The sequence below is a fragment of the Anarrhichthys ocellatus genome, unplaced genomic scaffold (genome assembly GCF_004355925.1).
Source record: "Anarrhichthys ocellatus isolate YVR2014 unplaced genomic scaffold, GSC_Weel_1.0 scaffold2, whole genome shotgun sequence".
NCBI classification, from domain to species: domain Eukaryota; kingdom Metazoa; phylum Chordata; class Actinopteri; order Perciformes; family Anarhichadidae; genus Anarrhichthys; species Anarrhichthys ocellatus.
Genome location: NW_022280032.1, coordinates 16,432,495 through 16,457,459, shown reverse-complemented (window position 1 = coordinate 16,457,459; position 24,965 = coordinate 16,432,495). Strand labels below are relative to the sequence as shown.

At 43.7% G+C, this 24,965-nt stretch overlaps 1 protein-coding gene across 1 annotated transcript; it reads right to left on the bottom strand.

Annotated features, from left to right (window-relative positions):
* Positions 1–737: 737 nt before the first annotated feature.
* LOC116389257 (zinc finger protein 516-like) lies at positions 738–20,430 on the bottom strand. Its single transcript, XM_031857808.1, has 4 exons — positions 20,422–20,430; positions 18,373–20,032; positions 12,069–12,989; positions 738–5,904 (listed from the first exon to the last, which is right to left on the bottom strand). The coding sequence occupies exons 1-4, from the start codon at positions 20,428–20,430 to the stop codon at positions 5,669–5,671; spliced, it is 2,826 nt and encodes a 941-aa protein (XP_031713668.1). The 3' UTR covers positions 738–5,668.
* Positions 20,431–24,965: the final 4,535 nt, after the last annotated feature.

The following is a 24,965-nucleotide window of genomic DNA, read 5'->3' as shown; positions in this document are numbered from 1 at the left end:
GATTCTATCTGCTCCCAAAATCTCCCGGTACAATGCTAACTTTCAATGTCATTGGATTTGTCAGTGTGTGAGAAGAAGGGCAGGGTTGGGGGCAGGGGTGCGGGTGCGGGGCTGAGATTACAGTGAATGTCACCCTACCTCCTCTCTCAATCATCCACTTTCAATCCATCGCCGTCCCGGGGTTTGCGAGACAGCTTGGCGATGATGCCAGTAAAATGGGATCAATAGCATAGGGAAAAACGGACCAGACAATCTCTTACCCCCTTGAACTTCTGTACCCATGATTGATTTGTCCCCTGCCACAGCAGAGGAGACATTAGAGACAAGGAACATGTGTGTGGCAGCACATGTGTGTGTGTGTGTGTGAGTGTGTGTAGGTGTGAATCTGTGTACGTGTGTTGAAAGCATGTTTTTGTAAAAGTGGGATGTCTGTGTGTGTGTGTGTGTGTGTGTGTGTGTGTGTGTGTGTGTGTGTGTGCGCGCAGTGATTGATGATCTGAAGCGCACACACATCATCAGCAAGGCATTTGCGAGGTGTGTGAGTCAGGAGCTGTCATCCCCCTCAGTCTCCCCAAGCAGAGGCCTCGGCTGCTGATTTATAGTAAATCATTAAAATCTGCTTATTATTGCAGCAGCTCATCACCCTATCCCCCCCCCCCCCCACCCTCTCTCTTTCCCTCCCACCCCCCCCCCCCCCCCCCCCCCCCCCCCCCCCCCCTCCTTCCTCAGTCCCCATAACCAGCCCCTCCCCAGCCAAAAACTTGCCACGCCACTGCAGAGACACACAGATTCTCTGACCAGCTCAGCGATACTAACTTATACACACAGAGTGATGGTCAGCGGGTTCTGGCACATTAAATCCATTTCTGACGCGTGTTTGCAAATAAATATAACAGATGTCTTGTTTCATAAACATCGGCTGAAGAAGCCAATGAAAGAATATCTGGCTGTGTTCCTGAACAACAGCTGGAGCAGAGTGGAAGTATCTATCCACAAAAAATGAAAAAAAAGGGATGAAGAAACTTTCTTATGGGCACTCATGCTCGCATGTGCATAAACACACACACACACCCCTGCACACCTCTGCTGTCTTCTGTCTGTAAAACTGAAAATGTGATGTGACTTGAACACTGACAGGTGTGTTTGTCAAGGATGTGGCTGTCACTTCAAATCAATGGACGGGAGCATCTTCCCAGAGAGACTTTCCACTTCTTAGGGTTTGACTGGTTACGCTGCGCTTCAGTGCAGGTTGGAGAACAGTAAGTTGTCAAAGTGGCATTCTGGCAGCCCCGCTTCGGTGTCATCAGATCAAAAAAAAGTCAAAAAGTAGCTCATTTTAGCTTTTATTTCATTAGAAATATAGATTCCACAGGCTGTTGTATACTGACTCATGTGGTGAAAAAGAAAATCATTATCTGGATGTCTATCCATCTGAAGATCGTTAGCATGAACAAATCCGAGAATCACTGTTTTAGAGACGTACTATTCAAGCAAGTTGTGCGGGGCACAGAATAAAATGATGATAATCATTTCCACTGAATAACTCAAGTGAGAATCACAGCTTGTCTATTGTCGCTTTGCGGTGCGTGGTTTGTCAAATGCTTTTCAATTACAGCCTTTAACTTGAGGCACTATCACATCCCCATGAAGGGAGTTTAATGGAGTTTGGTGCAATTGTTTGTTAATGTGAGACAGGTCTTTTCAGCAGATAGAGCAACAGAGAGAGAGAGAGAGGAGGCTTGAAACTCAAATGAACTTTGGGCGATAACACGACACGAGCGGCTGAGCAGGGGAGTAGCTGTGGCCTCAAATCTAGTCACTTCCTGTCACTGGTATTTAACTAAACATGTGTATTGTACGATATAAGGGCGGTTACTCTCCTACACGAGCGCCTAAAACTCAAAACATGGGTGCTGGCATCTGATTTGGCAGATACAGCATTTTGGGGCCCGATTGCTGTCTCCAACATCCCCAATCAGTCTGTCCTGTCCTACTTTTCTTTTCCAACCTTGCCTCTCTCTTCCCTCTTTTTCTCCCTCCCTGACACGTACAGTATAACAGCTTCCTCTCCATTCTGTCTCTAAAGCTCCTGGATCGGCGGAGCACAGGTGCAGGACTGCGGGGCTACAGCCCACAGGCCCTGGATGCTGAAACAGGAGAGGCAACCGGCACACATGCAGAATTACAACACCTCCATTTCTCACACTGACATAATCCCCATGTTTTATTTGTCCCCTTGTAATTCTTTTTATATCTTGGGCTTATGTTTTTGGCATTCATTCAATCCCAGCCTCGGGACACAGGGCTCTACCAGGCCCATATGTGTGCCTTGCTCCAGTTAACGCATATTAGTTCCTTTGTAACTGTGACTAAACTGGCACATCTCAGCTGGGAGATGCGCCGGCTTTGACTGACAGCCCGTGTCTGGATCCTGTACTTTGAGTTTTGCGCAGACTTGTCTAACACGGACCCTGTCAAAGCATCTCTCACTCTGCTGTCAAGCGCAGGTACCACGGAGAGCTGCAGAGGGTTCACAGCTCTGACCACACGTCTCTGAATTACCTTACACTATGTGTGTGTGTGTGTGTGTGTGTGTGTGTGTGTGTGTGTGTGTGTGTGCGTGCGTGTGTGTGTGTGTGTGCATGCGCGTGTGTGTGTGTGAAGTATAGCGAATGAATAATACCTCACACTCCGCTGTTCCTCAGTGCTACTTTAACCAAAGCTGAGTCTCAGAAGCATGTTTCTGGCATGTTCCGTCTTTTCCTCAGTGGAGAAAATCCTGCGGGAAAAACTAAGTGAAACATTTGTCATGCTCACGTTTTGGCCAGATTGCCTGCGAGAGAGGGAAAAAAAAGGGAGACTTGTATACCCTGATCAGATCAGTCACTAAAATTACATCGAGAAAGCTTTTCCAATAACAGCTTGATATTAGGACTTCAGCGCTGCGTTGATGTATGTTGTCGGCGGAGAAAATCTGTTAAGTCTGTGGCATGTGATGCCAACAGTCTTAAATATTGTTTTCACAACTGTGCAAGCTAATTACCTTTAATTTTTCATCTGTGCTCCAAGGGTTGTAAGAGACTGTGATTAGTGATTCATTACTTCTCATTACCTGGCCTGTCAAACTGTTTCCTTTACTTATTCAGGCTGATTAGCTGTACATGGCCCGCCTCTCTCGATGAGGTTGGGAAAGAGACCTCAAACATGGTCTGCAGATAAGCAACTGTAAATAGTAATAATGATGAGAGGGATAACGATCAGGAGCATGAAGAACAGGAAAACAAGAGGAAAACAAAAGATTACGGTGATCATTTCCACAATGGAAAGACAAGAAAGAAATAACAAAAGATAAAAAGACGATACCTATATAGCCAATTTGCATTTTTCAAAACTTAACTTATCAACATTTCACTTAATATCAATGAAAATATCAACCCCTGATTCTGATCTGGGGTTGATAGGTAAAACCCACGCCATCAGATACTATGAGATGGCATGTCCGCCTTTTCTCCAGAGAAGGGTTATTTATAGGTGTCAGAGAATGAGGATTGATTTACTGCAGGTAAACAGGATGTCATTCTCAGCAAAAGGTCAAGGTGAGCCAAAGCTCCGGTGGATAAAATACAGGAATTTGGCATCTGTGTTTTTCACTTGTCTGTCAAGCCAATCAGGCTGTGGAGGCATGACATGACCTGATCACATGCAAACTGCCTTTTTAGATAAAGCGATGACACGATGAGTCCTTGAGTTCAAACGTAAAACAACACCGGGAGCGGTAAAAAAAAACAGGGCTGTACGCTAGAAAGATGAGCCCTTACAAAGCAGTAACAGAGCCTGAGTATGACATTGACTACAGTTGTGAGACGTTAACTAAAACATTCATCACCGTTAGGAGTAATTAACAAACTTCCCCTGCATTAATTAAAGGCCCTGCTTTAAGAGAAACTGCGCTTAATTAGGAGGTTTGACAGGATGAGGCCTCAGGGATGATCCATATCCAGAGGGCTGTTGGAGGGGTACAAGTGACAGAATTTCCACAACGCTGTGAGTTTTTGGAGCATTTCTTCCAATCGCCACATAACTCTGTGCCCTTGGTCAACTCACAAGCATGGTCTGGTCTGGCCTGATCTGGCTTGGCATGGCTCTGAAAAACTATTGACAGGTATGACAGGTCTCCGATTAGCCAGTCAGCTGGAGGCCCAGACCTTGTCACCTGTCAGCTAGAGAGATGAAGGGTCGAGTGAGCAGAGGAGGAGGAGGAGGAAGATGGCGGCGAGAGAAATTGAGGGGGAAAAGAGAGTAGAGAAAGAATTGGTGGCAGTAGTGGCGTAGAGCGCTGACGGGGTACACACAAATACAAGAAGCAGCAATAAAACTGCATGTATATCAGGCCTGAGTCACCTGCAGAAGTGTTTGTGAAGCAGTCCATTACAAAAACCAGAGGGTTTGAGGATGACAAACGTGTACCCAAAGAATCTGTGATTGGATCGGGGATTAAGGGGCTGGCGTGTCTCTGAAGGGAAACAGGGAAGAGACGAACGGACACAGAGTGGAAGAAAGAGACAGAAATGGACGGGATGGAAAGGGGACAGTAAACGAATGTCAGACTGCCCAGGCAGGGAGACAGAGTGGCAGAGTGGGTGGGCTTTGACAGACACATCTCACACAGGCTGACAGCTCCGTCAATAGCCCCAGGATGGCCACCCTGATTGACAGCTAGCAGGTGGCGCATGAATGGAGTTGTCAGGCCGACTGTCAGTCAAAGTCACATCGCTGTGGCTACAAGGCCCCGGCTGAACAGGCACACAGCTGCCCAAGGTGATCTCTGGGTTTACAGGCAGGGTTTTGGCACAGGAGGCTGAGGCAGCTCAGATCATGCTAAAATTACCATACATAGCCTTGGCAGCACACGATAGCTGTGTTGATTGGGCCTATTTCATACTAGTGGGCAGATCTGGTACATACACACATGGCTGGTTCCACTCAATTTACAAAAAAACGTAAGAAAAAAAGGATTTGAATGTACTATCGATGCATCTCTGCAGTTTTTCCATTTCCTTGGTTCCCCTTAATTGAGCATTGTTCCAGCACGAGGGCATGAAGCATAGGAGTTAATGGCCAATAATTATATGTGAGAGAGGCTTTCTCCCTGGAGTGGAATCCAGAACAAATGGAAGCTCCGATGTGCAACATTCTACTTCATTACATCTGCCGCGATTAAAGCCCGAACATCTGGCACCATATCCTGACAGATAGACAAGACTTCTGGACTGGAAGGGAAATCGAGCGATATTTACAAAAATGTAACACAGGGTATTTACTGGATGAAAGAACAAGTGCTTTGGGCAGGCACGGTACATTCTCCCTATCGGACAAGTGTTGAACTGATAGATGCGTGTAAACACAAGTAAATCGTTTGGACAATTCTGACAAAATGAACGGCACTAAATACCCTCGCTACACTTTCACATCACAACGGACTTTATTATTATTATAGGCAGCTTTTTTGCTACAGATAAATACGTACTGTGGCTCTTCAAGTAAACACTGGAATGTACATCAAGGTTGGTTGTCAACTCTTTTTTTTTTTAACAATTTCAATCACCCCTTCGACACGAAGATAAAACAATAATCATAACTGTCTGTATCTGCTGTTGCCACGACAACATCAAGTCCCACAGAGCGATGTCATGCCGATCTGGTCTCTTCCCGGCACAAGGTTATCTCCCGTGATGCTCTGAGGCAATCTGGAGGGCCTCTGGGGCGTGTGCGAGCGCCGGAGGCGGCGGTCGGGGTAGAGGCTGTTGTCAAAGGGCTTGCGGTGGACACAGAGGACGTGGGTCTTCAGGTTGCCCTTCTGGGAGGCGCTGTAGGGGCAGTACCTGCACTGGAATGGCTTCCGAGCTGGGAAAGACGAAGAGGGCAGACAGAGAGAACAGACTTAATACAGTTAGAGAGCTCAAACCTCGTCCCAGCTGAGCACTGTGAGCCAGTCAAATCAAAACAGACCAACAGCTCTGGCTCAAAACAACACATTCAGTGAAGTTTTGTAGTAGTACAGGGTGCTAATCGAGAAAAAGCTTCGTGAAAATGAGCAGGGTGAGATTGAGTCTTGTGAAAAAGATTTATGTTTACAATTCTGGATATTAAATATAATTTTGACGGTCATGTTTCCAGTATTCTAGACCAGATGTTGGCAGGTGAGAAGTTAAACTTTGACTGAGCTTTTGAAATGTCAGAGGGAAATAAAGTCACACACACACACACACACACACACAGTGACGTTTCAATGGGGCTTAAACAAGTTCCCTATTAGTCACAGTGGGCTAGAGTCAATGTAGAAAAATGTTATAATAAAATAACACTCTAAAAATGTGTTTTCATGATAACAATTTGCTCTTTCTAACACTGTGTGACACTTCATGGGCTGACATGTTTTTATAAAAAGGGCAGCAAGTTCTAATACATTGTAACATATTTCCTGCACACAACACATGGACACATGCACACACAGACAAATAAACACACACACAAGTGTTGAGTTGAGGAACGACAGACGTCTGCAGCTGGGAGGCAAGGCATGCCAAAACTTCCTGTCTGTCCCCCCTCTTTAGCGCCCGCTACATAACTCCGCTACAAATAATCTGAATCTACATGACAAAGCACAGAGTGTACCTTTAAGATACAAACAACAAAGCATACCGTTAATAGCTTCCAGAAGTTTACGTGACCTTAATAAAAATCAGTATGACACCACAGCCCGAAGGTGTAGCTAAGATCAAAACAAAAACTGTGCCGGATGACTCATTTACCTGTCTACCTCGACAGTTACATGTCCTTGTTCACTGCTGTGCTATTTCTGAGATGTTACTTCATATAATGACTTTCTCTTTTCCCCTCTGTCTAACACTTTAATGTGTTTCTCTGTGATTCATGGTTACAGTAAACCATTATGTGCTGATGTCATTTGACATCACTTCCCAAAAACTGAGGGCTGTCTCAGCCTTTTCACCCCCGCCCTCGCCTCTTCCTCTCTATCATGCTCCTCATCAGAGCCGAGACAGCTGTACGCAGCTGAACACTCGCTTTCACATCTACATAAAAAAGGTGTTTTTGGGGGGAAAAGTGGGAAAACTCACAGACGGTGTGAGCAATAAAAGGTAATGCTCCATCTGTTGGTGTATAATAACCTGATGGCCGTAAAGGACACACACAGGCATTCACACACACCAGTCGGAGAGAGGATAAGACCTGACACATCTGAATATCATCAGGATGCCACAGAGGGTTGTGTGTGTTTGTGTGTGTGTGTGTGTGTGTGTGTGTGTGTGTGTGTGTGTGTGTGTGTGTGTGTAGGAGTAGTCTTATTGAGCGAGGAAGGGAGAGCTGTCTGGGAGGAACAATTGTAAAAGAAAAGCTTTGTCAAAATCCAGGTACAGAGCTGTTTGTGGTGTTAAACTCAACTGTCTCTTTGTCAAGCCTCAATCAATGGAAGTGGGAAAAACAGGAAATGGGGGTGGACAGCAAATAATTAACATTTCTGATTCTATGCATCTTTTAATCTCACTTATAAAATTTCTGTCAAGAAGGATAAGCGCATAGGGAACAGAAAAACCCCACATTTCCCAAATTGTACACATCTATTGTAACTTGAGAGACTGAACAGATTTACCTCAATCTTGTTAAAATCTTGTAAATGCACTCAGATGATGTGAACAATCCTGTAGCCCATTACACTCTCATAAAGTCAGTTAATAATGAGCCAAAAGGTCTCGCGTTTGCATCAGTCGCTTGTTGCCCTGCTTGTCTCCCCCCCTCGCCTTTCTTTCTCTCCCCCATCGTCTCCCTGGGTCTGCTGTTCTTTCTTCCCTCCCACCAGAGGAGAGGGGAGGTCCAAGAGAGGGCAACCTCCAAATAAGTTCCATTAATCACAGGCAACAGTCTAATGTAACTAATATTTTACAATTAGAGGAGACAGCAGTGGGCTCGGAGCCATCCATCTCTTCACCACATGATCCTCCATTCATAGGCTGCTCGAGCCACAGTTTCAGACCAGCCGCACACACACACACACACACACACACACACGGATGCACAAAATACACTGGACAGGAAATGAGGGGGTGGAATTGTGTGGTGTTGAGAGAAAGAGTGAAGGAAGAAGAACAGAATGAATGATTACTGACTTTGACTCTGTAAAATACTGACATTGGACTGTATTAAAGGACAGTTCTGGTTTATTACAACTTGGGTCTTGTGTAATTTTGGCCATCGTTTGCATCTGTTATGATAACATTGTACTCACCGGAGTTATTGCTGAGATCTGGGAACACGGCGACATCACTATAACGAAGTCAGACAAGAAACACGGGCAGTCAGACAGATTGTAAACAAGCTAACAGTACAGCCAGATTATCTGAGGAAAATCACAGGAAACTTACACAACTATGGCATGTATGCTAGGTCAAAGATGAACCAGGAAGTCATAAACTGTGATGGATGTTTACAACAGACAGTTTGGGTTGTAATTCTATCGTTCAGCTTAGTCTCTCAAGAAAGTTAAGCTGACCTCGGAGTTTGTTTAAAAACCATATAACCGTTTGACCACTTGTGTTTCTTGCCTCCTCAGACTTACTTTTAGCAATCAATGCAACCACCACGCAAGTGTCCAGTACGTAACTCTCTGTAAAACCATGATGTGTAATTTTACCTCTCAGGTTTATGTAAAAAAATGTAACAAAGGAGATATAATGTATTTTTTAGTGAGCGTAAGAGGTGCTAGTCGGCAGATTGTTTTAATGTCAGACAGAGCCAGGCTTTCTGTTTCCAGTCTTTATGCTAGCTATATGCTAACCTTCTCCTGGCTGTTGATTCATATTTAATGTACAAATATCAGGGTGGTGTCTTCTCATTTAACTCTCGGCAATAAAACTAAAAAGCCTATATTCCGAAATGTTAAACTATTCCTTTAGGTAGTAACCCTCTCTTGCCATGAGTAGGGCTGGGACTGGCCTCAGAATATTGTGGTACGAAACCAAATGTGTCAGTAGCAGAGTAGCACTCTGTAAACTTCTGGTCAGACTATTTTCTAAAAATCAGGTTTCCAAAGTGTGTGAAAACAAAAATTCCCATTAGCTATTACATTAGTTGTCAAAAGAAGATCATATATAATGTGTGTGATTTGGTTGAAGACATAGTTCAGAGATGCAGTGTTTTTTTCCCAGTCAGAAACAAATAAATGCCTTATGACAGACCTCTTTTTATGTATTTGGTGTAGGTCGGACATCATGTCAAACAGCATTATTCGGCTACCTTCGCTCATTTGTCGAGTGTTTATGGGATCAAATAACATAATCATGATCCCATAGGCATCCAGGAGTTGAGCAAAACTAGCCCACAGTCTAAGACTTTGAAAACCCTTGTATGGGTTTTGTTTAACCTATATGTAACATTTGAGAACTTTGGCTTCTTTTGTGTCAGAGAAAGCTATCAAAACCAATTTTAGTATGGTATTAGTATTGAAACTCAAATATTGTATAGGCACTGTATAAAAAATGTAATACCATACCCTGCCTGACTTTAGTGCATATTTGCGTTAGTTTGTACACATGTATATGTTTGCACCTGTACGCATGAATTCCCGCGTGTGAGTGTGAGTGTGTGTGTGTGTGTGCGGTGAGAGTGTGTTGTGTGTCATAGGCTGAGATAATGACCATGATGACAGTGGCGGGGCCGACGGGGGCCAGAGGAGCTGAATGGTGACGGATGACACAGGGCTGAGCTCTGATGGCACACAGACAGTGAGTGATGACTGCACATCCTTCCCAGTGCTCCACCCTTCATTATCTCTATGGGGAGAAGCACGGCACAAAGGCAGGCCGCGCTGCCCTCTCGCTGCCCTCAAACGACATCTGCTCATGGAGACAGCCGCACTACCGCTCCTCTTTCACCTCGCTGTCGCTCCATCTATCTCCATCTATGGTGATCTTTCTCGCTCCTTGTCTCGCTCCTTTTTCTCTCGCTCTCTGTCACCCTCTCCGCGGAGGGTATGCAGAGGTCAGACAATGAGATAATAACTCACCCCTTTCAACCTTTCAAATCGGGGCCTTTTCTTCCTCTCTGTCCTCTGTTGTTCGTTCGTTTTTAATCCTTTCTTTATCGATCTTCTCATATTCTCTTGTTCACATGCGTCTGAGAGGCCTGGTCTGATGTTGCAGAAGACACAGCTGGTTTAGTTTACTGGTTAACTGATTTAAAGTTGGATGAACCCTGAGGCATCCCTGGCGCCACATGACTGTGTTCTCAAAAATAGTTGTCCTAATTGTGCCTGTGAAAAATGAAAGCGTGCCATAATACCTGGTACAGAAACATTTACAGGTTTTACCACAGCGTAACTGTTGAGTGGTAAATGTTGCCATCTAGTGGTTTAGTCAAAGCAGTGCGGAGATGAGAGTTTCTGTTTAACACACAAGGGAGGGCTCAGTGAGACTAATGAGCATGCAGACAGGTTCAACCAGAGGTCACCATCTGGCCAATTACCACTGCTGTCACATTGGAGCCGACCTGAACTGTCATCACAAACACATCACTCCATGTCCAAACTGCCCGGCAATATGTCACCATGCCACTCGACGTGCCATACAGTATGGAGAGGATGGGGGCAACAGGAGACAGCCCCGTGACAAAGCCACCTGGTCAGCACTGCAGACAGGACAGCCTGCCGGGCCACCTGCTTAGTTCAGTTCTAGAGGACACTCAATGGACTCTCAATGTCAGTTACTCATCTCAGTGTCCAGTTTGACTGACAGGTGTTTATTGTGTCTGTGACATCTTCCTCCTCAGGGAGAGAGAAAAATATGGAGGATCAATCTGCAGCAAACAAAAGTCACGGGATGCTTGAAATAACTCCGAGCAGGAAACAAATACATTGATCAGATTGCTTAGAAACACAAACGATGGTCACAGAATAATGTGCTGTGTATGAGGTTAAAAAAAAGGTTTGAAATGTCAATTGTTGCTAGATTTTTAAAGGAATTTAAAATATGAGGTTTGTTCAAATACGACGACTCAAAGCGGTCAGCTTTTCTAAATGCCTGTCTTTTTTTTGTAATTCAAGTGACTTTATATACGCGATAAAAGCAAGAAAGAAACATGAACAGTGCGACGGCCATGACAGGAGTTGAAGGAAAGGGGTGCTTTTCGGCGTATTATTATAACCATCTGTACAATCAAATAGAAAACTACATCTTGCTGTTGGAATCATAAAGAAAGGGAACAGATGTTAATCCCTAATGGAGTTGACAGGCACTTTCCTGTCTTTCACATGAACATATTGAGTTTCTGAATAAGAGGGGGATCAGAGGGAAGGTGTATCATGTTGCACTCATAATACATGCATATCAAAGACCCCAGCTGTTGGATTCCCTCTCTTGAGAGACAGCATTATTAAATCTGCACTCAGCGAGCATATCACACCAGCACAAGAGTTTAAGCCTCTCCATCAGTGGGCTTCCATTGGTTTGGGTGATTTGCAACCTATCACACAGGGAGATTATATCATCCTTTAAAGTGTAGGGTAATCAGTGCCACACACCTGTGTCTTCTTCAGCCCTCGTTTGAGAAAAGAGATAGCAAAAAGAAAAGAAAAGTGAAGTGCTAAAGGAGGTGTGTTGTTTGTAATTGGCTTGATTTATTCACACACTCACACTCACTCTTTACACTTCCTCTGTCAGGTGATGATGGTGGAGATACTGCCAAAAAACGTTTTCTTTTTAAAAGTTTCTGTAACAGCATCCTTGACAATGACACGCATGCTAGTCAGCCTCGTATATTTAGAATTAAGTAAGCCAACTGTAATATTGTTATACGGCCATCTGCAGTGGTCTATCACACTGAGATGGGGTGATATACAAAGCATCTGAAAGGAGATAACAAGATGGGGGGAAAAAAAGCAAAGACCAGCTTGTGTCCACTAGGTGGCAGTAGACACCTTTAAATCCTAATGCCACCCTGGCTTCATCTTGGTAACAGTGACAGCTGCATTTAACATACATGATATAGATGCTCACCTGATGCAACATCTTTCTCCATGTTCCCGCCATCGTTCAGACTGGCTTTGTGTGCGCTGGCAGGTGTGCTGCTCAGGTTCCCCTGGGATCTGAAGAAGGAGAGCAGGCCGCCCTGGTGCTGGACTTGATCCCCCTGTCCTGGAGTCAAGCTCTCCAGAGAGGAGATGGGAGATTCAGCCACAGCTCTGCCCCAAAGTCCGGGTGTTTCGTGCTTCTTCTCGCCAGGACTCTGGAAATCAGCCTGCCCCAGCTCCTCTGGCTCGAGGATATTATTTTTCAGCATCTTCCACTTGGCGTCATTTTCGTCCCCCCTCCCGAGCTCTGATTTCTCGAATTCACCTTCACCGTCGTGACCTGTGGAGCCGGCATTCTGTGCGTTCATCTCTTCTCTTGTTCCCTGCACCAAAAGGTCACACTGATATGCAGGTTTCACGCCGAGTTCAGCTGCAGTGTTAGAGTAACTTTGTAGCCGGCGAGTAATGGAGGAGGAGAGTCCATTTCTGAAAACGCCAGACATCTGTACCAGTACAGCCGGAGATATGCCCGAATGAGACATGACAGACTCCGGCCTGACAGACAAATCTAAAGGCTCATACTGGGACTTCCTGGTTTGAGCCGATAAAGAGCCCTCTACACCTGCTTCTTTGTCAGTAAGTTCAGGCTGCTTGATGAGCAGGGCGTTTTCACCATGGCTCTCCAGACCAAGATAGTGGGCTGGGCTCCAGTCTTCCCTGGATCTGGGTCTGAGCTTGGGGTTGGGGTTGGGGCTGGAGCTGCTGCTGCTGGTGGGCTGCAGTGGAGAAGAAAGATCCCTGCTGTTTTGCCAGTGGGGGAAGTGGTAGCGATCCAGATGGAAGCCGAGGGAGGCTGTCTGTGCAGCGGTGAAGTCGCTGGAGAGTGGACACCTGTAGACTTTCTCACCTAACACAGACAAAAACAGCAAAGACACAACACAATCCAAATCAAATTAGGAAACTGTGTGCATATGAGTCATACTGAGCACTCTGTTCTGAGAAAAGTATGTACCAACAACCGTTGTCTAAACATGAAAAATGTTGCAATCCCACACCAGGCTGAGTTGAATGATTTAAGCGCTGCCCTGCAGTAAATCAAGCTTGTAATCAGCTTTCAGCTCCAGTGATCCATCATTTTACAGTATGGACGCCACCACCATGTGCAATAAATATACCCAAAGATGTTAACACCAAACAAGATTCTTCCAGAAATAATAAACAGTCAAATTCAAAGCAAGTAGAACAAGGCAGATGTCGCAGATAAGAACCTCATTCCATCAAAACCAGTAAGTGGGTTTCCCAGTCAAAAATAACGAAGTCCAACATGTGAGCAGTTCTGATTAACCGCACCATGTACTGTAGCTGAGTTTATTTTTGCTTCATACTAGTGAAAAATGGTGTGTTGGAGCCATAATTCAAAAAGTACAAAGTGTGTTATTGTGGAGAATGACAAAGGGTAATTTTTCTCCTTTTAGCCGATGAAAAATATCCATCTGGAAACAAGATTTGATCCTGCTCACCACAACTTTTAATTAAAGGTAATTTAAACGTCTTCTTCCCTCTGTTTACCTACAGTTTAATCATTATAGCTATCACAGAAACTCCCTCCAGGGTTAAACACACTCCCTGTGACCATTTTGAGTTAGTGATTGTCTGAGACCTCAGCCTTGCACTGTCTTTAAACAGCCCAGCTGTTTCGCTGCCATTCCAATTACAGTAAAAGTCATCCGACGCCATTAAGCCACAAATATTGGCAGTTTATTGCCCAACACTCTCCTGGCATTTGAAGGTCAGGTCATACATTATACTGTGTCTTTTAGGGATGCGTCTGGGATTGGGAGATAAACCCACCACCATTAATTTAATTCTATGCATAGTGATGCCTTATTGTTCTTCTTTAATGGACTAATATCTGAGTTACAACGGTGATTCATCCCCGCCAGAGAAATATCAATTTCATACACCTCAAGATCTGACCCTGAGGTAATTCTCTGAGGTAAATCCAAATCTAATGATCTGTAGTTGTTACTTTACTTTGTTTCCAACTTTATTGGAAAAACCACCTTTGTGAGGTGAATGGTAGTAAAAGGAGGGCTGTTTGACTTTTTGACTTTTCAAACGTACGAAAAACCATAAAACAAAGCCCACATATTACCTAAATAATAGCTGAACCTAATGAAATTGAAAAATCACTGCTGAAATGGCAAATCCGCGCCCCTGAACTGAAGGTAGTCACCCCTGTTTGCACAGTTTGTGTGTCTACAGTGTGTACAGTGTGTTGGATTTAATGTGTGCGTGCATGAATGTGCGTGCATGAATGTGCGTGCATGAATGTGCGTGCATGAATGTGCGTGGCTGTGTGAGAGCGGGAAAGAGACTTCAACGGTGCCACACCCTTGTCTCCAGTAAGAAATAAAAAAAATCCAAACAGCTTAATGGAACTGGTGTCAGACACGCCATACATCTCAATTATTCTGCGGCTGGAATTACGATGACATTACCGGCCAGCTCCGAATGCAGAAAACACATATATCTGACCTCATCTTTCGGCGTGGACCTTCCTAAACCCATTTGCCAGCCTACATGAGAGCAGTAAAACAATACAAAGAACGAAGACTCTGCCTATTTCTTCTCTTCGTTTGGACGGGTGCCATCTTTGTGATTGCCTGGTTCATGCTAACTTAATCAGTTTAAGATTTACTTACACTGCCGAGGCTCACATTATGTGAGGGGAGTAATTTTAGAGCTTAGATTTATCAACCAAAACTCCAATTACTGCATCATTACGAACTCCAGCCTCTCTCACCTAACACAGAGCAACTAATGAAGTGATGCGTATGAGTTATCCGCCTTTACTGGATGTGAAAGGCAGAGGAGAAAGGTAAATAAATAAGTAAATAAACTCCTCAAGTGAGCCGTGTCTTTGGAAAAAGCATGCAGCTGGGCTTGGACGAGTGATTCATTTCATATGGAAATAAGCTTTAAGATTTACAGCCATACATCACCGTCAATGCAATCACAGGCTCACATACTATATGCTTACATAGGCATTTGGCATTATATTGTAGATATCAAACTCTATACACAGTAAGGTTTTGGCTTTTTCTATATATGCAATCAAGCACCTGAAATGCAAAGCAGAGATACGTTGTGGCTGGTTTGGTTTAAGATGAAACAGAGTGAGGGAGAGAGGGAAAGGGAGTAACACACAAGACTGGAGAGAAAAACAGGGGCACCAGATGTTCTTTGATGTTTATAATAGCATATATTATTAATATTAATTAGACCACATAGTCAATGACGCATTTGGGACGTTTCCAAGTCAATTAAGCCAAATGGCATTCAGGAGATGGTGGAACAATATTTCAAGGCAGGTGTTCAGAACTCCCTGGGTAAATCTTTTTATCTGCATGCTAGGAAAACAAGCATTTTGAGCTTAATTTGAGCCTCATATCTGCAATAATAATTAAAAAGAGGATTAAAAGACAGAAGTGAGAGGGAGACAGAAAAGCCAACAGGTAATCAGTTCAGACAAACCAGTCAGGCTGTACGGTGATCTCTGAGTAAGAAGCTGAGTTTGTTGAGCCAGACACAGGGCCGAGTTAGATAAGGACCCGTTTGGTTAAAAGATGCTTTTACTGTCAGCAATCACAAAGAATAGACTGATGTAACTGGAACAGCCAAACGAAAAGTGACACTCTGTAGAGCAGCTTGCTTTATCTGTGTTTCTGGGTAAACCTCTGCTGGTATTACCAGTCACAGCTTTACAGACGCTTATCATTTCTTATAGCTTTAACGCTTACAGTAAAAGAAGTTTAAAAGCAGGGAAGAAGGGACAAAACACATGTGGGGACAACATCATTACATGGTGTCTGCTCACTGACCTTAAGGTTAAGAGTATTGAATGGGACTAATTAATAACTGTCAGAGCATTTTACGTTTGTTCAGCATGTTTTTATTCGGAGCCGGGATCTAACTGGTCCAATGTAGGTCAGAGGCCTGAAGCGTGCACCCTTCATTAGTTTATCATTTTAAGAAGAGTCGTTAGTCTTAATCTCAGATTATAATTAAAGTCAAAATGCATTTTCAAATCAGTCCTGGTGAGATATTGAGAGAAGTAATTCATGACACTTCTATTGAAATCAAAACGCAATTTCTAATTTAACGTGCTGGGCTTCTGCAGTTAAAAATCTAAATCCAGCACTGTATCTGGAATGTATCGAGCAAAGACGCCGTCTCTCACTCTGACAGCCATGACTGTACTATATTTGCTATCCATATTGAGAACATCAATAACTTCATGACCACCATAGGCTGACTATGAATAATGCAGCCAGTAATTCTGGACTAATCAATGTTCCTCAAGCTGAACATCTGGCAGTGGTAATTCTTCCTCAGCATCTCTGCTCTCCTGAATTAGAAAACACTCACTCTCTCCCTCTCTCTTCCTCCACGTCCAACCGTCGAGACAGACAGACTTGATCAGTTACAACCCCCCACCTCCGGAAAAACTTATCCCTGTTATTAAACCCTCATCAAGTGGTGCGTGTTCTCCATATGTGTAGGATTTACCTATCTGTCCCGCAGCAGACCTGTGTGTTGAGCCAGGGCCAGCAGCGTGTGATTGTGTTAATTAATCTGTCATTGTGAGCGCAGGGAGCAGCTGCAGAGGTCTCTGGGATATATTGTCAGAGCTAAACAATGCGGTGCTAAGCCCCCAGAGTGAGTCTACCATTACACAAGACTAAGAACAGAGAGGAGAGGAGGAGAGGGGGAGCGAGAGCCTGCCGGATCCATCATTGACTAAAGCAATGACGCCTGACCTTTACAATGAATTAGTTTCCATGCTTAATATTGACTGAAATTAGAGTCTGATACTGAATGTGCCATCCCAGAACTGTGTGCACTCAAATCCTCAGCTAGCCAGCTATCATAAATGTTTCTGGAAGTGACACCGTATGGTCTTGGAGATAGGGGAGAAGAGGGAAAGTAAAAACAACAGAGCTTGAATATGTTTCTTAAAGAGCAACCAGAGAGGGATTTGGCCATAAACGGCAAGCATTTACATGTAAATATGCAGATACCAGTATGTGTGTACAATATGGAAACAAAACATCTAATGAGATTAGACCTGATCCATTTATCTCTGCTATACGGCCATCATTTAAGAGGATGCTGGATCAAATCCCACAAGAGCGCGGCAGACTTGGACGTACATAACAGCAGCACTCCAGTGGAAAATAACCACAGTCGTAAGCTGGTGAAGAAACAGAACAAAAGTTTGGATTTATTTCTCTTCTCTTAACAACGCTGTTATAGCAGTAATTTAGGCTCATGATAACATGTTAGCAGGATGCCATGACAAGAAAGACATTTACCCAGAGAGCCGAATCATCCAAATCACCAGGTGGAACAGAAGACTATCAATAAAAATACCAGGTGGTAGATCAAATCATAAAAATCACTGGGTGGTATATATCAAATCATTAAAAACACCAGATGGCATGCATTAACATCTTGTGCCCCCGTAGGCAAGGGGTGGGGATGTGACGGATATAAAATAGAGGGTACTAATTATCCCTACAATTCAACATGATGCCATTATCTTTTAAAGGAAGACAAAGTCCTTGCGGATGACAGTAATATCTGTGGTGGTGTTGCTGACCCTGCGCTTCATGTCCACCTACACCAAGTGGGAAGAGAGATGAGGCCACAGCTGTCACTTCGCTACTATATTCCCACTTTAAAAAGAAAACATATAGACAAGATTATGGGATGCAGAGATTTGATCCTTTGTTGTGATATTCTACAGTGATTAAATTAGAGCTCCGTAATGAGGTCTGTCATCTTAGCAAAAACACCTGACAAACAGTGATTCCATATGTTAAGGGGGACTTGCAAGACACAGATTAAACCATTGTAAACCTCAACTGTTCTGGCTCGAATCCAGGTGGCGAAGGCTTTCATGTTGCATTTCATCTCTGCGGCTCTGCGTTCAATTAAAGGAAAAATGCCCAATTTATTTTTTTTATGTTTAAAAAAAATAAAATTACGGTCAAAATCGAAGCAGCAGAGGAAGACATGTTCATATTTTTAATACGCAATATGGTTCAAGGACCACAAACAAGGGATCTTACAGTTCCCATAATGCAATTGATAGTGTCCTTCATTAGACCCTGAGGATGTCAAATTTTGGAAAGCACGAAAATAATATCCTGCTATCCTCACATTTATCAAAATCTTAAAAAATAAAAAAATTCAGAAAAAAGAGCTTTCCATGACTGAATTACCTGTAACTGGAGAAGAAGATAGCGGTTGATGATCAAGGCCACTGCCAGAGTGGGAGCTCCCCGTCTCTGTGATGATCTCTTTCTGCCCATGACGGCTCATGCTGCCTGGGCTACCGGGCCTGCTGATGGCCTGAGTGTCTTGGTCGCCGAGACACACTTTGCCATCGTCTACAGGGACACATCTCTCAGGCAGGTAGGAGGAGCTCTGCTGCTGGTCTTTAAGACCGAACATTTGCTGTTCAACAGGCAACCCTGGTGTCATGATCTGCCAGCCTGGGTAGCTGCTGCTGCTGTTGAGTGCATCTCTGTTAGACATGACCTTCTGCAGATAATCCATGCTAGTGGAGCTCAGTGGAGGGTGGAGATGATTTAAACCCAGTAAGGAGGAGCTCTCTGCATCTGTCAAGGGGCCTGGACCTGAGGAAATCATCCTCCCTAACATCTCCCTAACCTTCATGTCAACGCCAGCTGTGGCGAGCAGCTGGCTATAATCTTGATGGTCGGCTCTCTCAGCTGTGAGGAACCTGTTGTGAATTCGGGTGATGTACTGTGAGTAGAGGTTGCTCTGGTGGTCTTGTGTCAGGTTCTCCATGTTAACAGAGGTCTCATGTTCAGCAGGGAGATTACGCTTGGCAGCCAGCTTATTTAGGTGGACCTTCATGTGGTTCTTGAGAAACCAGGGTTCTTTAAAACGACGGCCACAGATCTGACAGCAGTGCTCAAAAGAGTCCTTGTGTTTCCTCATGTGACCCTTCAGGAACCAGGCCTGGCTGAATGTCTGGCCGCACACCTCGCAGGGGAATTCGCCAGCGGGCCTTTTCTTGTCGCCGGCCCCGATGGCGGGCCTCTGCCCCGATCCCGAATCAGCGGTTATATGCGTTGTCTCAACGTGGGCGATGAGGTCCTCCTCCTGTGAAGCCGCAAACTCGCACAAGGTGCATTTATAGGGTTTATGTAGGATCCTGATGTGGCGCTCAAGCTCCTGCTGCTTCCTGAACTTTCCCTTACAGAATGAGCAGCGGAAGCCGGTGGGTTGGGGCTGGATGGGATCATCATGGAAGGGAGTCACCTTAGGAGATGTGGATGTGTGTGGCTGGCTCTCTGCAGCACTAGAGATGGTTAAGAATGGCGGTTGTGTCGGGACAGTCTCTAACAGCTGGGGCTTTTGAAGTTGGTTTATATTGGATGTTTGCTGTTGGCCAACATGACCAGCCCGCGTCTGCCTGTCCCTTATTATCGCCCTTTCCTCAAGCTCATGAAGCAATCTATTTTCCTCCCTAATTCGTCCACGGCCTTTGCCCAGAATGCCTTGCTTGTGAGTACGGAGGTGTATCTTCAGGTTTCCCTTCTGGGCAGCCCTGTGGTCGCAATACGGGCACTTGAAGGGCTTCTCACCGGTGTGTGTGCGCATGTGAAGGGACAGAATGCTGTTGAAGCGAAAGCGCTTTCCACACAACGGGCAGGGATACTTCCTGTTCTTGCGACTGTCATCCTGGGTGGAATTTACCTGGGAGACCATGCTTTGATTGGTGACCCTCAAGAACTGGGAAAGCTCTGCTCTCCCATTCATGCTGCTGAGAATCCTTGCATCCATGATTTGATTGGCCAGAAGTGCCATCTGGCTCCTAATTGGGTGGGTGGACGGGATAATGAAGCTGTCCTTTCAGGCACTGGCTGATGTTACAGTATAGTGGTCAGGGGTGTGTGTGTGGGATGGTCGGAAGGTTAGCAGTGAACTGTGTGCTGACTGTTTGCACTTATTCAGTTGAAACAGGATGTTGATTCATGCTGTTCAGATGAAGTGTCTGTTTGTTGTAGCCCAGACCTAAAAAGAACACAAAAAATTAAGGTTAATCAAATTCTGCCAAAACAAATACATCATTCAAATACAAAAAATCCCAGCTCAGATAGAGCATGAACAGGTGAGTATAATGTAAGTGGGGCTCTGAGCTGTCAATTAACGGTGCAAATCTGTACTTTTGCAGCTGCTGTATAATGCCAGTGATGCACAACAAATAGGTCAGGAAATAGAGCAGAGTCAGTTCTGACTCTCGTCATCCTGTCTTGTTGTATACCTGTGGTTTTAGATTATTGTTAAAGACTGTGAAACTGCTGATTAAGTCTAACCACAAAGGCTTCCTCAACAAATATCTCATCTTTACTAAAGGGTAAGGTGAGAATCTTTGTCTTGATCTCATTTTGTACTGACACACAATACTAAGGCAGCACAAACATCAAAGACTGTCTGCTTCTACTTGCCCTTCCTTTGCATTTCACAAATCTGCGCTTAAAAAAAAAAAAGATTAAAGTTAAGCTTTTTCAGCAGGTCTATTGCATATTTGAATAAAACCTTTACCCGGATAATTATGTCACAGGAGTACTAAGGGAAATAAACAACTTGATGATGCAAAAATGCAAACTAAAGTTAAAGGAAGAATATCCAAATAGAAAGCTAAAATATGCTTCACTTCACTCCAGCTCCCCCCCCCCCCCCCTTTTTTTTTCTTTTTTTGATTCAACTGCAGCAGCAAAACAAAGCTTCAAATTCACATCGCACTACAATGGTAGAGGTCACATAAGCGAGCCCGGCACAGCTCTAGTGTAGCACCAAAGGGCACAGAACAAAGCCTGCACTGTCCACACTGAATTAACACAGGCTTACATCATCCTGGACTGCAACCTCAGTCAGTCATGAAAATGATGTACACAAAATCACACAGATAGAAAGCTGGCAGGCTGGCCACGGTAGTTGGTGTGAGCAGCGAGTCTGCTCTGAGCTGTAGAGAATCACTGTAACCTGCTATTGACCTAATCATACCTGAGTAAAAAAAAGGTGAGTAAATTGTATTATAATACAGTAGATCCACTTCATATTCATTAACCTGGTCTTCCTGAGCACCAAAACAGAGGGGGGGAGCAGAGGATGTTCCCCCCACCTCCCACCAACTCTCAAGGATTACAGTCATTTGAGCTATTATCGCATTTGAATCTATTAATGTCATTACTGTACTGTAGCCTTGGATGTGTAACATTGTACAGTGTATCCAATTTGAAGGCTGCATCCAATCAATAATGATTGATCAAACTGAACTTCAAATGGATACGCGTTTGCAGCATCAAATAACTTGAGATACTGAATAGTTGTGTGTGCATTTCTTTTATTGCAGTAACGTAAGAACCAACTATACCATTCCTTCTCCACAACATTAATAAGAGCCAGGTTCATTAGAAATTAAACTTGTAAACACTAGAACAGTGTGACGTTTTTGTGTTGTCTTATTTGTCACTATTATGTTTCGCGCACCAATCTGACTTTTTCAGCCCCGACAGTGATACCTGGGCGTTGGGCATCAGCTGATACAGAGTACCGATCCAATACCAGCATTTAATGAATAAGCTGTAAGCCTCACTGTGTGGAAGTGACCGGGATCGTTCTTTTATGTGTAAAGAAACATCAAACTCAACTTAAACATTGATTTCTTAACTTTGTAAAAAAATGTAGGAAGTAAATGCAAAGATGTAAATTTATCAAAATAATAAATTGTACACCAGCAACTTGGCAAAACATATTTAACATTAACATGAATTACAATTCAAGTGTACATTTTTAAAAGCAGCAACAAAATCCGGTATACAAATATATAGCATATAGTATATGGTATATAAACATAGAATTGAATTGATCGGCTTCGTTGTCACTGATACCCGATCCAGCTAATCAAGTCCATATCGGCCCAGTATCGGTATCGGTTTATCCCTTGTGTAAGAGCTGAACAGTGACTATAACAAGCTCCTGCCATAGTTACTGTACACAATACCCACACTTCACCGGGCCTAACATTGTTTTATCATGCTATCTGTTGATTCTGTGTGTTTTAAGTCCTGTCTCTGTTTTTTAACCGCTTTTATCGATTGTATTTCCAACACTTTTATTCCCAACATCTGTGATTTTAACAACTGCCTGCCCCGAGACAACAGATGAAAATTAGCCTGGCATATCTTTAGAAATGTTATTAATGTGCGCTGTCCCTGTCAAATAAGGTAATAAACATAACTATTTAGCAATGCATGTGTGCCACATATCTGCCATGGCCAGCTAGCTGAAAGCATGAGTAAGGCACTTAATAAAAGAGCAACCCAAACTAAACACAACCTGAATCAAAGACTACTAACAGATTTAATGTAAATAAAGGCTTTCAAGATAAAAATGTCTGACAGCAAGTCTGAGCCACCTGCTGCTGCCTATGGTCCATAGCAACCTGAATCAGTCATGAAAATATACCAAACCAAACAGATAAAGAGCTAGCGCGCCTGCAGCCACGGCTGGTGTGAGCAGCCTGTCTGCTCTGCACTGAGATCAATGTAAGGAAACCGGCCTGACCTAATCATATCTGACAGGGAGAAAGTGAGCGGAGGATATTAGCATACACCAGATCCACTTCATATTTGTTAAAGTGGTATTCCTCTGATTAACTAAGCATAAGACGGAGGCATAAAACCTTCATCGTATGTGTGTGTGTGTGTGTGTACTAGGTTATGTAGGAATTGTTGGAGACTGGAGTGGTATGCAGGGCCATCAGGTGTTTCTCTGTCAGAGTGGATTAGGCTCGTTTTGGTGCAGATTGAGAGAGGGCTTGATTGTTTTTAAGCATCGTGTCACAGTAGCACCTCTTAGGTGTGGCCGCGCGTACGCGAAGAAGGAGCAGGTGTGATTTAGCACAGCCAATAAAAGAAAAAGAAAAAAAGTGACACATACACAATTAAACCAGCCATCGGAGCTGTGCATTCTGGATGATTTCGGATCTGACGATATCAAACATGGTTACAGTTATTTTTACTGCAGTCAGACTAAGGACTCTGTATTTCAGTATTTAATCTACAGGAGGGTGGAAGTGTAATCTTTTCACTTTGTAGTTGCAGCATATTGTCAGCTAGGATGGATGGGCAATAGTGTAAATCCATGGAGCGCTGACACTGGAATGAAATTTATAGATCAGAAGTGCATATTTCATATTTCTTTTTAACAGCAGTTAAAAAGCATTAATAATTTATGTGGATGGTTGAGCTGAAAGCTGAATGCACCACACATTGCTGCATGAGCCTGCAACCAACAGTTACAGTGACCAATCTAATGTAACCTAAAATAAAGATTATCTATAAGAGAGTAGAAAAACACTAGTGGGCATTGTGATCATACTAACTCTACATCACATGAAAGTCAGATGTTAAACATGTTTTTTTTTCTTTTATACAGTTCATAATGTGATTATATAAGAGTAGCAATTTTCCATGGCATGGGAGAACAAACTCCTGAAATATTCTGGTGTTCAGATGATCAAAAATCAGAATGGCTGTTTAATTTTGAAGAGGTAAAGTTTAGCTATAGTTCGATAACTAAGAAGTAGAGATGGGTTATTCAAATAGTGTTTATTCTCATTCCTCGCATCATGCATTGTTGCATGCATGACACATAATAAAAATGTTATTCATTCACACTATTCACCTCATGAAATAGGTATTTAATGTTACACACACCTTTATACCTCATACAGTGTGTGGTGTTTTACATATCTGTTGATGTCCCAGATTATGTGCAGTTTTTTTTTGCCTACTTCTAAATCACATAACAAGAGATTTCCTGAGAATTCCTGGAATTCCCTGACTATCCCAGTTGGCGTAGAACAACATTTTTATTCATTGATACAGAGCAGGCTTATGAGCAGACAGTAAAAGCCCCCTGCCATGCATTATGCCCTCTGTGTCTCGCTTCACCCACGCGCCCACCCACCAAATCAGCCAGCCAACCATCCTGTGGACTGCCCTGTCAGGGGATGAAGAGCCAGAACAAGGAAGAGGGCAGTGGTAACACAGCTGCCCACCATGACCTGTACAAAAGATAGCACCCATATACTTTCTGACAGCCAGATTAATGAAACCCTATAGGAGCTCCTCTGTAGGCCCCCCAAAAGCCTGACGGAGACAGAATAGTCTAACCAGCACCATTCATTACTGCGGGAGTACAGAGCACAGAAAGAGCACACACAGCACTGACAAACTAGCTCCTTGTGAGTAATAGCTAAAGAACTCATAAAGGAATACATAGACATTTGTTGTGGATGCAGTAAATCTATGCCACTCCTTTTAAAACTATCAAAAAATCTGGCTCGTGCCTTGTAAAAATAAATCTGGCGTGCATGTGGTGCAGCGGTGATGTGATGTTATTTGGGAGACAGCTATTTCACGTTTGGTGAAAGGAGGCTTTCGATTCATTTTGTATATTCATTCACTAATGCAGATTGGCGGCATTGAAGGCAACTGAGGGAAAATAAGATGCTCTGGCAACATACTCAAAGCTACAGGGTATAAAAACAGGTCTGCTTAGTGGTGAACAGCTGTGTTTGCACCTGTATGAGTTGGTGCACAGCACTGATGAGATTTACCATCAGTCTTTCATATGACAAACTGTTCACAAATCACATTTATGCAGACAACAAAGATGTGAAAATGTCTAAGTGTAAAGTTCTGTACCATAAACTCATTACTGTATGTGTGTGTGTGTGTGTGTGTGTGTGTGTGTGTGTGTGTGTGTGTGT

Bases quoted from the DNA above. Each gene is read 5' to 3' on its own strand.
- LOC116389257 (XM_031857808.1), bottom strand. The intron at 12,990-18,372 runs GTAATTCAGTCA...TGTCTGTGTTAG, and splicing joins ATCTTCTTCTCCAGTTACAG to GTGAGAAAGTCTACAGGTGT. The intron at 5,905-12,068 runs GTGAGCATCTAT...CGTCTTTCCCAG, and splicing joins GGAGAAAGATGTTGCATCAG to CTCGGAAGCCATTCCAGTGC.